The 14293-nt window shown below is 36.1% G+C and overlaps 1 protein-coding gene across 2 annotated transcripts in view; it reads right to left on the bottom strand.

The window, feature by feature from the left end:
- ADGRD1 (adhesion G protein-coupled receptor D1) overlaps positions 1-4457 on the bottom strand; it is a 157196-nt gene extending 152739 nt beyond the window's left edge. For both annotated transcript variants that reach the window (XM_032199050.1, XM_032199049.1), the window contains exons 1-2: positions 4374-4457; positions 4241-4277 (exon numbers count right to left, since the gene is read on the bottom strand). In XM_032199050.1, the coding sequence (XP_032054941.1) occupies positions 4241-4277; positions 4374-4442 (106 nt within the window). In that variant the 5' untranslated portion in view covers positions 4443-4457. The remainder of the gene's footprint in view (positions 1-4240; positions 4278-4373) is intronic.
- Between the last annotated feature and the right edge of the window lie 9836 nt (positions 4458-14293).

Raw genomic sequence — 14293 nt, forward strand, 5'->3', positions numbered from 1 at the left:
AAGAGAATGTACAGTTGGAATGTTAAGCCTCTGCAGCATGCTTTCTGTACTCCTGCCTCCTCCACAGAGGACTTCACTATCTCCAGTTAAATTGAATTGGAGAAGATGGTAGAGAGTTCCGAGGACTCTTAGCTTCTTCTTGAAATGCACTGCAAAAGCAGTGCAATACCTTTAGGTTATATTTACACAAGCATTTTTCACCTTTGTTCTCTGTGGAAAAACAGTAGTCAAAAACAATACTTGATGCTGGAGGGCCTGCAACGTGGGTGATTGTGTTACTGCACAACCTAGCCTTCCTGATATCTCCAAGTAATTCACACTTTAACTGTGTCATGCATGTATAGCAGAACTATACCTTAAATAGAATGAATTTGATGTTCCTTAAGAGAAGGGGTTCCAGAAAATCCAACAACACATGGGGGGATGGAAGAATCCCCTCCTCCCCACACAGCATTAGCTGTTCCTTCAGAACCATCTTCACTACACCAAAATCAGAACATCTCCTTGTGGCAGGTAGGAACATTTTGTTTTCCAAAATGTCCTCCTGAGCACCAAGTGTACAAGATGACAAAAGCAGGACATCTGCTGGTTTCCATTGGTCTAATTGCTACCAGTCAGAACAGAGTTTAGGAGATGTGATTACTCAAACCTGAACAGAAGTGGGATGTCCAAAGCAATCAAATTTTTGTGTTTAAGATAACAATTCTATTTTAAGGGTATATCATTAATAATGTAGGAAAACATGAACTGTAATTTCTTATTATCTTGTTAGCTGCAAGAAATCCTTTATTCTCAAAATAATTAATTTAACCAGCTGTTCTGGAAGAAATTGATAATCTCCTATATCCAAGAAAGTTTCAGAATGTTGATACAGATAGACAGAAGTTTTACTGTGAATACAAATGAGAATGTTTTGTTCAACCTCACAGCATATCATCCTATTAGCTTGAGTTAATCTTTTCTTTTGGGTGGGAACAGAGAGGAAGTATTTATAAAACCAGCATTTTCTACTCAAATTTCAGTCAAATTTCAAATCTGGTGATTGTTTGGAGTTGGTTTGGGTTCTATCCTAATGTTCCTTCTCCCAAAACAGAAAGTATTGAAAGGTATCAAGCATAAGCATCCTCTTTCCTTCTCCCCTCCACATCTTTGTTCATACAATGAACATTCTTCCACAGGTTTGTTCCCACAATGATCCCCCTAACCTCCTTGAACTCCCTGACCACCATTTTGTTATTACTTTCTATAAAACACCCTTGTTATACAGCTCCATCCACTGCTCCAGCTTTCAAATACTGGACAAAGGATGAAGTGAAGAAAGATCAACTAGTTTCAAGAAAATTTCTTTCTGCCTTTCATCTGATGGGTATTTAACATTATATATGAACTGATCTAACAAAACACAACTTTGACTCCCCAAAACTTGCTAGTGAATGATCTTATTAATGAAAAATATAGAGCAAGCATGGCTTCAATAGCACTACCGAATGAGAATAACACTCCTAATCCTTCTGGGGTCTCCAAATGAATTGAAGCAAAACTTATTTATAAAATGACACGTACGTGTAGTTCCTTGCCCTACAGTTTTATGTTGTTTTGGTTTTTGTTCCCAAGCAATCTTTCAAGAGCCTGAGGGACAAAACAGAAAAGTCTCCTAAATACCACTTAAACTGTCATACACCATAGAAAAGCTCCCCAAACCTTGTGAAAATGGTGTGCAAATTAAAACAAAACACAGTATCTTTTGTCCTCTGCTTCTTTACTCTAGAGTGATCAAAACTGCCTACTGGATAATTATTCCATCATTTTAGTGTTCTATATACAAATGAGATTTCTTTACAATGGACTTGGAGGAGCAAAAATATTTTTTTCATTTTCATCCTAAATTTTCTTGCCCACACAGAGGAGCTGTGAGCTGTTTTGATGTCTCCCATCCTCATGTTGTACTATTAGAGCTGCAATGCAGACAGGAACTTTAGGCTAAGAGTGCAAAGCTGGCAAATTTGCTAAACGTCACAACAAACAATTGCAGATTTTGAAAACACAGAATACAAGCAGCTCTGCATTTTGTGGCAATACACAAACTACTCAGATTCTCTTCTGAACTAAACTATGCCAAAGATATCTAAACAAGTGATTTCATAATTGACCAGGATCTATTATTGTCCTACCTAACTAGGAATATTTGCTGTTTCATAGAGGTTTTCCCAGAGAGTGGGAGCATGAGTGTAAATAGATGAGGCAGGGATGTGTTTGGAGAAATGGATGTGGTTCTATGGTTACATTTCCTTTGAATACTTGAAAAATACAGAGAAAAGCATAGTTGCTACAAAAGGAGAAAGCTACTGTCAAAGTAAAAGAATAATGATACTGAATAAGTATGCACAAAGCCAAATCTGAAAATTCCAGGCAACCCAAACTCAACAAGCTGTGTGGAAAAGCACTCTGAGGGAACAGGCTGTAGGAACAAACTTTAATTTGCATAAACTAAATCTGGGTATGTGTTCAGTTCTATCTTCAAAGAGTATATTCTAGCTGCTGCAAAAAGAATTAAAGTGATGAGGTTCTATGGTAAGAAGAGTATCCACATAGGCAACCTGTGCTAGTGTACCTCCAGCCAGCCCTCAAACTACCTGCTCTATTTTGCAGACCACAGAACATGCCTTCCTTTTCACAGTGTGTTTATATGCAAATGGTTCTTGCTTCCATTAACACACCTACCTTTAATATCTGGGGTAGAAGGACTAAAGATAACAGAGGTGATAGAAAAACACAGGAAAATAGAGAACAATAGTCAGATAAGAAGAATCCAGGGAGAAAATGAATTGATTACGGAAACTATGTCACAACGTGGCATGAGTTTCATTAGCAGTAGCATCACAACAATGGCATTCTTGTGGTTGGCATCAAAAAACCTCACCCCTAAGGAGAAGCTATATTCTAAAAACCTTACATTTATAAGATGGGAAAAAAAATGGGCAAAGAAAATGGGAAACAAAAGAGATACAGCAAAGAAGTGAATTGCCTCAGGCCATGCCGCATGTTGGTGGCTTTCCCAGCTCCCAGTTCTGAGCTATATAAAGTCATGCTGCCACCCCACTTGCAGCCAATCAGCCCTGAGAAGCTTTCTGAAAACAAATACCTGGTGCATTGAATTCAGCTTATACTTGTACCATTACTTCAATGGGTAACTGCTCTGTGTTCAGAACAAAATCACAGCGTTGTAACTGGGAGTGATGCTTTCTGGATTTGAGCGTTTCCCCACAGACACCGTATACAAACTAAATGTTGTACAGCTTCCTTCCTTTTTGAGGGAGGCCTTTTTCTCCCTTATGGCTCTATTGGCCAGAAGCCAGTAATCCTCACCTAAAGGAAATGAGGTGGTATTTCTTTGTTTTTGACAGAAGGTGGAACAAAAGAAACTAACTGGTCTGAAGATACTGCAGTAGCAGACAACATAGCTCTCCACATCACACTGTGTTTTCTTTTGAACGTAATTATATATGGTGAAAACTTAGAAGCACAAAGCAATACATGAATTGGTAAAGCAGTAAAATTGTACTTGTACACCACCATGAGGCTTGAGGTTAAACTATTTATATAAACAGAAGAATTCTGTAGTTACACACACAGACCCTCAATAAGCTCTGAGTTTTTCTGCATTGAAAACAGATGAGATTTTTAATATGCTCTGTAACTGATTTTAACTTAAGCATGAAGGCTGGGAGGAGCGTAGATAGCTTGAAGCCTTGGTGAAGTACTAAAAAACACATAAACTGGCATATCTAACTGTAAATCAAAGAATTTAAAACACTGAACACTAAGACCTTTATTATAAAAAAAAAAAAAAAAAAAAAAAAAAAAAAAAACGGTGTAGAAGTCTGATTCAGAAATTCATGCTCAAAAAGGTAATAAACCCTATATAGAGGAATTCTCTATCTATCAAATACAAGTCATTTTTCTCCAAATATATTTCTATGCAGAATATTTAGTAGGTAGTGAATATAAACTAAGTGGGATGGTCAGGCTTTATTATATTTTTCATACAGAGCTTATATTTAAATGTGGGGTCACTGTTTCTTTAGAACTACAAATAAAAAAAAAGGGGGGGGGGAAAGAAAAGAAAAATACAACCCCCCCCCCCCTCAAAAAAAAAAAAAAAAAGAAAAAAAAAAAGAAAAAAAAGAGCAATTAAATATTTAAGCATATTGCCATAAAATATAAATTGAATATTCCTTACCTGGGTGTTTGAGTAGCTGGGAATAGTTTCCATACACCTGCACATAAAACATTTTATAATGAGATAAAGTGAGGCAAAACTTGCTAAGAGGAATCCAAATATATCTCAATGTTGCCCATATTCAGAACATTACCTGATACTGGAACTGAAATAAAATCAGCAAAGAATAATGACAACAGAGCAGAGATAATAAATTCTCCATGGTCTATTTAAGATTAAAGGTACAACCAAGATCAAATTCCTGTAAGATTTCAATCATAAGTTTTCCTTAGCAACTTTTCGTATTAAAAGGGACATTTTCCATGCAAGTTCAAAAAGTCTGTTCCTCCAGTGATGATATAATATCCTTCCAGACCGTTTAAGTAGTATTTGCTTGCTTCACACTTTGATCTCTTCATTTAACCATAAATAAATTACTATGATTTGAGAAAAATTAAAAGAACTGTGCATCAGATCCGAAAGTTGTACGGTTCCATGGAAAGAAGTCAAGTATTTCTGTTAGAATCTGTGCCAAAAAGAAAATATCTTGTTTTCAACTTTCTTCCTATGGTCTTTTCCTTTCCATTACTTTCACGTTGTCAGAGATCTGAAGCCAGTTTTGGTTTTGCTAGCAAGAAAATGTACTTCCTTATAGCGCATAGAGCTTATAACTCGCACTATTTCCTCAGGAACTGAGCTGAAAAGAGTTGCTAACTCCCTGCTTGTCCAGCTCACGTTTGCACCTCCATCCCAGATCTTTTTGGGTGGAGAGCAAGTCTGAGTGATGTCATGCTTTCTTCTCAAACTTTGTCCCATTCTGGTACTCTATTTATATCACGTTGCTGCTGTCTCTTTTCTGGGTCCTAACACCAGCCAGCTAGGAACAAGTGGAAACAAGTTAATGTGCTTCAGCAAACAGATTAAAGAGATTACAGTTTTTAGCAATCTGCACACTCAAAGAAGATGCAAAGCCAGAACAATTGTTCCTAATTCAAATGTGTAAGAACAAAATAACAGATTTTGGACACAAATTGTCGAAGGAAAGCTAAGAGCTATTCACTAAAACAGCAGTTTGTATTTGTTTAAAGAAACAAGACCTTTGAAAAAATATTGATTTAAATCACATAGCATTGAGGGATTAATTTTACTGTGTCCCTATCAAGAAGGGGAAACTGAGGCTCTAGCCATTTCACTGGTTTGCTCAAAGTTGCCTGTCAGAGCTAGCAAAAAATAAATAAATAAATAAAATAAAATTACTTCTATAATAGCCACAGCAATATTATTCTTTGATAAAAAATAAAAATAAAAGCAATTACATTTAAGTATTTCTAGAAGAGCATCCCAATTACGCTAAGCTTATACCACAAATAACAACCAATATTTTATATATTAAAGATATATAAAATTATAAGATTTTATACTAAAGAAAAATAGTAGCTAGAACTAGTTCATATTTTCATTTACTCTTCTCATTAATGTTAAAATCTTGCTTTCAGAAACAAGTTCTCTTCACTTTTTTTTTTTCAGTGAAAAACTGAAACAGTAACACTAAACAAAATTTGATAAGCCCTCCATTTCCATAAGCCCTGTTCATCCCTTCCTCATATTTTTCAATCCCTTATTTATCCTGACATGAGCCATACATAGGTGATGTAAGGAAGATCAGAAACTAAAATTCAGAATCAGATCATGTTAACATCTCAGCAAAATTCAAATTGCCAAAATTTTTCAGTAAACTAGAACTTTCACCACATGATGTTTTGTCAACGAGGAAAACACTCTAAACAAAAGTCAGACAAACATGATGCTAATCTATAGAAAAGTGATCACGTGCACCCATTTCCATGTGTGTCATTGTCCACCTATGGCTTACATTCTGACATGTAGTTGTCCTTTCATCCCCATACATCCATTTGGTGGCTCTTGGCCTCATTTCTACAGATGCCCATATGAGCCTATATTAGCCTGGTTCCTCTTCTGAGCTCTACTCCTTCCATGGTACTAGCCCTCTTTCTTACTTGTCCACTTCTTAACCATAACTTTTGCACCAAACTCTTGGCTAAAGCCTTTTTTTTTTTTTTTTTAAATGAAAGTTTTCTAATGACTGTAGGGCTTAGGTAGCTGGAAGCCCAGCAGGTTGCCTCATGATAATGGGCCCAGTTCACCCAGCTGGCTGCCCAGAGGCAGTGAACTTCTGAAGCTTCTGGTGGTAACCAACTCCTTCCTAGGAGCTGGGTAGATGGAACTCCAGAGTCCAAGGACTGAAGGGATCATACTTAATTTTGGAAGATGCTCATGCCATATGAGTTGCCGTATGTTATCAAAATTAAATATTCAATATTTAAATTGAATATATTCAATATCACCAAAAAAACATATTTGGTTTGTAACCTTGCTTTGGTTAAACAAAATAGTTTTGAGAATTCTGAACTTCAGTTCCTAAAAAAATAAATTTGTTTGCACTGAGTATAACTAGTCAGAAGGCGCTAGTTATTCACTTTTCCTATTGACTTTTCCTTATTTCCATCTAGTTCTTTTTATTTATTTATTTATATTGTTATTATATATAGACTCCTTCCATCATCATTGTTAGCCAGAAACTCTTCTATAACCTGAAGGAAGAAGAGGAATCCTGTGTAAACCCCAGGAAGTCTGCATCACATAGTAACAAGTAGAGTCACCCTTAGAAATAGAAAGTTGCAGCTAAAAAACACAAGAAATATTAAAATATAAAAAGAGAAAGACAGGAATTTGAAATATTTGCCAAGAGAGGCCTGTCAAGGGAAAGAATATGCTTACCAAAACAATTGTGAGAATCCAAGCAAACATGTTCACTGCCAGAAATTTTTGTGGAAACAGCAAATTGCAAGCAGACATCAGAGATTATTTGCAGAAACAAATTCTGAATGTAATCGTGTGATCCTCTAGAAACCTGATCTGAAAAGTCACAATGCTTCCACCACAGACCAGAGGTAGCACTGGGCATCTTGCGTGCAAACCAAAATAACTGATCCAACGCTCAGAAGACAAACAATCACAACGGATTGCTCTTGAATAACCTGCAGATAAAATAACCTTCACTTAAAGTACTTGCATGTCAATAAGAGCACAAAGCTCTGCGTACACCGGGCAACTGTGAACAGCCTGTGCTCGGCAGCTGGAGAGATTTCTCCCCAGGACAGCTAAGGGAGCTCCCATCCCGCTAAGGGGGTGAGGAAGAAGGACCTGTGACCCACATGCAACAGCACTGGGGGAACTCCCTGAAAGGCTTCTCAATTTTCTGCCCCGCTTAAGCAGAGGGAAGAAGGTGGCCAGGTGGGAACTGCTCTGCATCTTGGACGTTGCTGACACATAGAATGAACTCCCCAAATAGAACAGAAGGAGTTCTGACAGGCTGCACAAACAGCTAGCAGCTTGCAAGCAGCAAAATCACACACCCCATTTTTTTTTCCCTCTCCTCTCTTTTTTTTTTTTTCTTTTTTCGGTGTGTGTATTTGTATGGCAGCACACTTCCAAACAAAAAGGTTTAATCTCAAAAGAAAAATCCTTATGATTTATGTTAGTGATTTCAGTTGCAACACTTTCACCACAATAATGAGTGCGACTTATCATGAGATGATTAAACTTCACTTTCAATTCCAGCTTTCCTTGCTCACCTCATTGTTCATTCAGGACAATTATATCATTAAAACAAAAAACTTGGTCAATGATGCAGCTGATATTTATCAGGAAATGAAAAACACCTTAATGTTAAAAATCTTTATTGCTAACTATGCAAATACAAGCAAAGAGTAATCCTTTAAAGAATTTGTTTTACACTGCAGAAGACAATCTGTAATAGAGTTTTCTACTTTTGCTTTCATTTGAATCATTAACTCTCCACAAGAGAGCTGGTGTGTAATTGGCATTGAAACGTTTTATCAAATACCTTGGATTTAATCTTAACATATTCCTTTCTAACTGCTAGATTTTGTTAAACTTCTCTAATATCATAGTCTCCTCTAATACACCAACAAATATTCCAGATGAAAATTGCTCCCTAGTGAAACTATTTTTCTGTCAGTAATAGAAACTATTGACTAGGTTGTTATAGCACCCTCCTACTGAAATTTGTAATTTTAGTGCTAATTTTTCTGGCTTGTCATGGACCTGCAGTTTAAGTAGCTGTAGAACTGTTGTTACTTAACTCGAGTTACACGGAACAGATCTGTAGCTGAAATCAACTGTCCTTCGTCACAGTGAACATCCAGGGCAACTCATCTAGTTCTCTCGGAACTGTTCAGATATGTACATATGTGCACCTTGATTATATTTGCACATCTGCGAGGAACAAAAACAAGATTGTGCCAGACATACTGCCATGTCAATACATGTGTTTGTGTACGGTCATTTCCATAATGAGTGTGTTAGCAGCTCACAGAGCTTCAAAACAGAAGCAGTTTTTACAAAAGAACTCTTAGTAGTTTATTACCTCTTCCTTATACAACATTATTCCAACCTAAAATTGTGAGCCCACACCAAATAAAAGGTGTATCTTTTTGTTTGTTTGCTTTAAAGAATCACTTTTGTGATAAGTTCTTCTTAAACCTATGAAGTTGACCTTAGGACTCTAGCAGTGGGAAAGGCCCTGCACTCACTCTCAGGCCAGGTTTGATATATTTGCAACCAGAACAATACACAGTCATTGTACTCAGAAACTCCCACAAAGTTAACATTCAACAGAGAGGACAAGGACTTCACAGAGTCCCCTCCCTACAGTTACTGTAGGAGGACAAAATAAAGAAAGGGACAGGATGGAGAAGCTGCCCCTGCTCATAACCACACTCTCAACATTTGATGAAGAATCTGCATCATTCCTCTGGTCCTCCTTTGGTTTGTGCAGCCCTGTCTCACACCCGTCTGGATTTTGCAGTTACCTTCCTAAACCAGGAACTATATCCTGAACTGCTACATCAGTCTTTGTCCCCCTTTCTAAGGTTTAACAGGATACAGAAAAAGCCACTCTACCAGTGCAGTCACTGTACAGTTTATAAGCAGGAAAGGGAGTTCACAATTTATTTATTTATTTTTTTTTTTTTGTACTAGCTACAAGTCTGATATTTTATTTTTGTACTAGGTACAAAGTCTGCATTGCAGATACTCATACCCTGCCTCTTTCATTGCGTAGCTCATTTCAGCCATACAAAGGAGCCACAGACTGGTTTATACCAGCTCCACCCCAGTCACCAAGACTGACTTCCAGTTTGTCTTTTGGAAGAAAAATCTAGTCCCATATCATGACACAGGTCCAACCTGCATTTGGCAGCACTTAAAACAAAAGCACAGTAGTTGGAAGGATTGTTTCAGTTTGATTTTTCCTTTTTCTTACATCTTAGTTCTTCTTTGAGCATGGGAACCAAAAGAGCTCATCAGAATGCATTGGCTGAAAACATTTCTGTATTGAAGTATCTTGCAAGTAGTTAATGCCTTTTTTTTTAAATACATCAGAAGACAGTATTTTGTTAACAAGCTCTGTTTTATAATATAGGTAATTTACCCCTACATTGTAAATGAAAAAATAAGAACAGAGGCAGATGTTACTTGAAGTTAACTCTTCATCTAGGTGAACTAGTTATCTAGAATGACATGCTGCATATTGATTAGTATTTTGATTGGTGGTTCCAGCAAGTTTGTTGTGTTCTCTTGAATTTTGCTTTAATTTAAAAACCATTGCTATTGAAGCAGCTTCTTTCAATTTCAGCAAATCCTCTTTCATCAAGAGAACAACTTTCTTAGGGTAGAATCCTGCACTATTTAGAGAGAGACATTGGTTACAGGCTGCCCCAAACACATTCTTAATGATATTTTCATAGACACCGAAGAATATATTTCCCTCCTTGTGCTCTTCCCTTGTTGTATTACAAAATAATGATAGAAGGCAGTACTAATTGATAGAGCAATAAGAGTTTTATTAAAAGAAGAAACGCTGTAGCCCCCTAATTTTAGAGTAAAGCAGGAAAATAAATCTCACTCAAAACCAGAAGACAGTAAAATTCACAAACTGATTATATATTTGTGTCATCATATTAACTTGTATTGATGTATAGGACAGGAATAAGGCAGAAGACACTGACTCCTGCTTTAAGATTTCTTGCATTGAAGTTCTCCTTTCCTCACATGATGGACTGCACAAATAGCTTGAGTAACATATCGTAGCACTCTTGAGTGCTGGGAAGAATTAATTTGCTTCTGTTCTCAGACATCTAACAACTACACTCCCTTTTCATTGTAATCCCTTAAATATAATCCTGATGTGCATTATGTAACTACCAGTGAAAATCTAGTGTATAATAAGTTTTATTTGAACTTAAAAAAAAAAAAAACAAAAAAAAAACCACTAACCCTCCCGTACTTTCATAACTCACTGGGATAACTCACTGGGCAATTCTAAGTAAACAAATATACAAGTGATTTTTTTTAGTTCTTGTTTAAAATGCATTAGTTAACATTTATTGTCAAAGATGTGTTATTTCACACTATTGTACTGGGATCTTCATAGTCAGTGTTTGCTACAATCCCTCTATTCTATGAAATAGTAAATATCCTGAGAGAACAAGAGATTTACCCATGTTCTAAGAACTTAAAAAACAAAAAACAAATTGGGTCTTTTTTCTTTTAATACTTTCCCAACCAACAGCTAGCACCTTTAGTTAAAGTTCAGGTTTGTAAGTTTTATCTAGGGCTGTAAAAAATGCAGTACCATTTAAAGTTTTTCTGTACATTTAAACTTTGAAATAAATAATTCATGTGAAAAAGTGCTTTTCATTAGAGAAAAGAAAAAAAAGAAAAAAGACATGAATAGTTGTCATTAATGATATGTGGAACCTCCATTATTGGAGGCCCTGAAGGACAGGCTGCACAGATGATTGTCAGGGATACAATGAAAATAGTCTGCCTCATCCTTTCAGCACAAGGATGAGGTAAATTAGTTCTTCTGGTGCATTCCAGCTGTATTTTACAACAATGACCTCAGAAGCCACAGAATCATGGCATTTCCATAATCTTCCTCATTTATTTATTTATTTGTCACAGGCAAATATTAATTTTGAAAAAAATCAACACTGATTCTCAGTGGAAAGTCTTGTAATAACAAATTTGAATTTACAACACAGAGCAAACTACCCTAAAAACAACAAACAAAACAAACAAACAAACAAACAAAAAAAACCTCAAGGCACAATAAAGAACAACTTTAACAAAAAATAAAACCAAGACATTCTAGACCTATGGAAAAGCACTATGCATAAAGTTCTTGTATGTAAAATCTGCAACACATACACTGCCTTTGAAAGAACACTGCTATGGGAGGGGCACAGATGTTTTAATAGCATGAGGAATAGTTGCTAATAAAATCTATATTTTTAAGCTGTGTTACTGTTATTAACAGTAAGATGATTCTTGATCCATCCACCTCCTCAGAACTGTGGTCTTTAACAGTACAACTAGAATGCCACATGAGCAGCTCTCAGATGTGCCGCAGCAAGCTACTTCATGAGTTCTTCACTGGGCCTCCAACTCTCGTGTGCAGGTGGATCCATCCCAATCACTGCTAATGAGTTACTCAAATCCTTTTCAGAGCAATGAAAAACCACATAAGCTATGAAAAAGCTTCATTACTGAAAGAACCACAGGCATTAAAGTTCTGATTTGCACAATACAATCTAGCAAAAGACAATCCAGGGGTGGCAGTGGCCATCGTATGATACTGGTCCCTATATTATTTTAGTTAGTAAAAGATTGTGGCAAAAACAATTGAGAAAGTAAACCACACAAGAAAATATTGCATGAGATTTTCCTTGAGTTGATTATACCGAAAAGGACAAACAGAACAGTTCAGACTGAAGAAAAAGCAAACAAACAAAAATCCTGGAGCTAATTCAACAAGGCAAATGCTATCATGGAAAAATATTTTTCTAATTAAGAAAATGTGAAGTTGCTGAGTTGATGCCAGAAAGTAAAATACAGCTTTTTGGCAGCAAAATTTAGGACTAATCAGATGCACATACTTTTATAATGCTATATATGTAATGTTAGGCTGATTATATATTCTTTCTGAAAAGATTTCAGAGCCTGGTGATTCAAAGACCAAGTAAGCAGGTGAATAACATCATACATTAAATCACGCACTTAAGTTTTCTTTGGATTAGGTCCCACTTGCTGATTATGGTTATTGCATTACTCTTTTTATTGTCTGTTTACCATATTGTCCTGTGTATTGGACTTTTCCTCTGCTGTAGCGTCTTGAACATCTTATTCTATATACTGAACAAAATACTTTTATATAATACTTTTAAATACTTATTTTTTTTTCAAAAATAGTTTAAGATTTCATGGAAATACCAAATATTTAATTCAGTGGAATCTTTGATTATCTAGGCCTTAATGTCAAGCTTATGTTAATTTGGCTAATCATATAATAAAATGGATAAATCAATTTTTATTTGCCAAAAAAAACACTGCCTATAACGACTGCATTTTTGGCATCAATTCAGGTAGTCAGACTTCCTTAATTACAGAATTATTTCACCATAATAAAGTTCTGCCTTTGGAATATATGCCAATTTCACTTAGTCTTACCCAGTTCTCTCTTGCTCTTCTGGGTAAAAGTAACTGCATGAAAATTTCATCCAACTGCTTTGTGAAACAAGTTTACTAGCACAAATGGAGCATATACCTGGAAGCCAATCTGCAAAGTGTTTCTCAGCAAGAACATCTGAGCCTATTACAGATGTACATACTAAAGACTTCTCTTTCCATGGGGAACACCACAGCTCCTGTCTTTTTAGTTTCTTACTTCAGATCTGGCAAAAGCAATTAGAAGGTGGTGACAGAAATCACATAGGGCACTAGCTTAAGAGTCCACAGGGTCTTCCAAACCCATGTTTGTAAGATTTGAATAGTTTTTGAGTCCAAAGTGCAGCTGATTAATTTGAGAGCACGATAACTGAATTCCAGAATATCCATCAAGCCCCACCCCCACCCCCATTTTTGGGTTGTGAGTCTTGGAGTTTTGGTTCCCCATTAATAAAGGAGGGTCAACACATAAATCAAATCCTAGCATAAATTCTCTTCAATGTACTCTTTTGACCACCATGACTGCTTTTGGTTTGGTCCCCACCCTACTGTATTGCTTAATAATCTGACTAGAGAAATGCCTTATCTCTGTTGGCTGCTGTAACAATCCCAACGATTCAAAAAGTCACAAGACATGTTGGAATCACAGAACTGGGTTAAAATATGAAGTATTTTCATAATTGAAAAAAAAAAAAAGAACAAAAACAAACAAAAAACCATTTCTAACTAAAAAGGATTCAAAAAGGCCAGTCATCTTCAGCTGCAAGTGATATCTTAAAATTAGTTATTTAAGGAGTCTATAAATATCACTGAATATTATATTTACACACAAAAAAAGTATTATTGTTTTGTAGGTGTTATACAGAAGTTTCCATGGTCAGGGCATATTAATTATACAAGGCACTGCTTACAGACATCAAAAAGACAGCAGCTACCTGCTTGGGAGTGCTTGAAGTACACTTGCCAAAAAAAAAAAAAAAAAAAAAAGTCAACAAAAATAACTGAAAGGAGTAGTGAAACAGGAAAAAAAAAAAAAAAAAATGCTTGCCCCGGGGTTTAAGACTTACAAACTGCAATCCAGAATATATTACATGCCTAAAAAAAATTTATTCTTTGCACGTTCTTAAACATCCCTGTTGCTTACTTAAATAATGCCCGATGTAGAAAAAGCCAAATTATTCACCTACAAGAAAGTGTGGTAAAATACTCTGCCTGACATGTAATCTTCAAATCATAAAGTGTTAATGCAGAATTTGCCATACAGCGTCCATGTAAGCCACAGAAGTTCTACTGAGGTCAACTGACCCAAGCACAATGAAGATTAGTAGTAGAAAAATTATTTTCTGCTAGAAAATTTGTTTCCTCTCTCCTTAGAGCTTTTTGCCATGGTATCTGGCAGCACTACCTGAAGTGCTTTCAAGCAAGGCACATGAGCTGGATCAGTTTATCTCATGTATGGAT

The sequence above is a fragment of the Aythya fuligula genome, chromosome 17 (genome assembly GCF_009819795.1).
Source record: "Aythya fuligula isolate bAytFul2 chromosome 17, bAytFul2.pri, whole genome shotgun sequence".
Lineage (NCBI taxonomy): Eukaryota > Metazoa > Chordata > Aves > Anseriformes > Anatidae > Aythya > Aythya fuligula.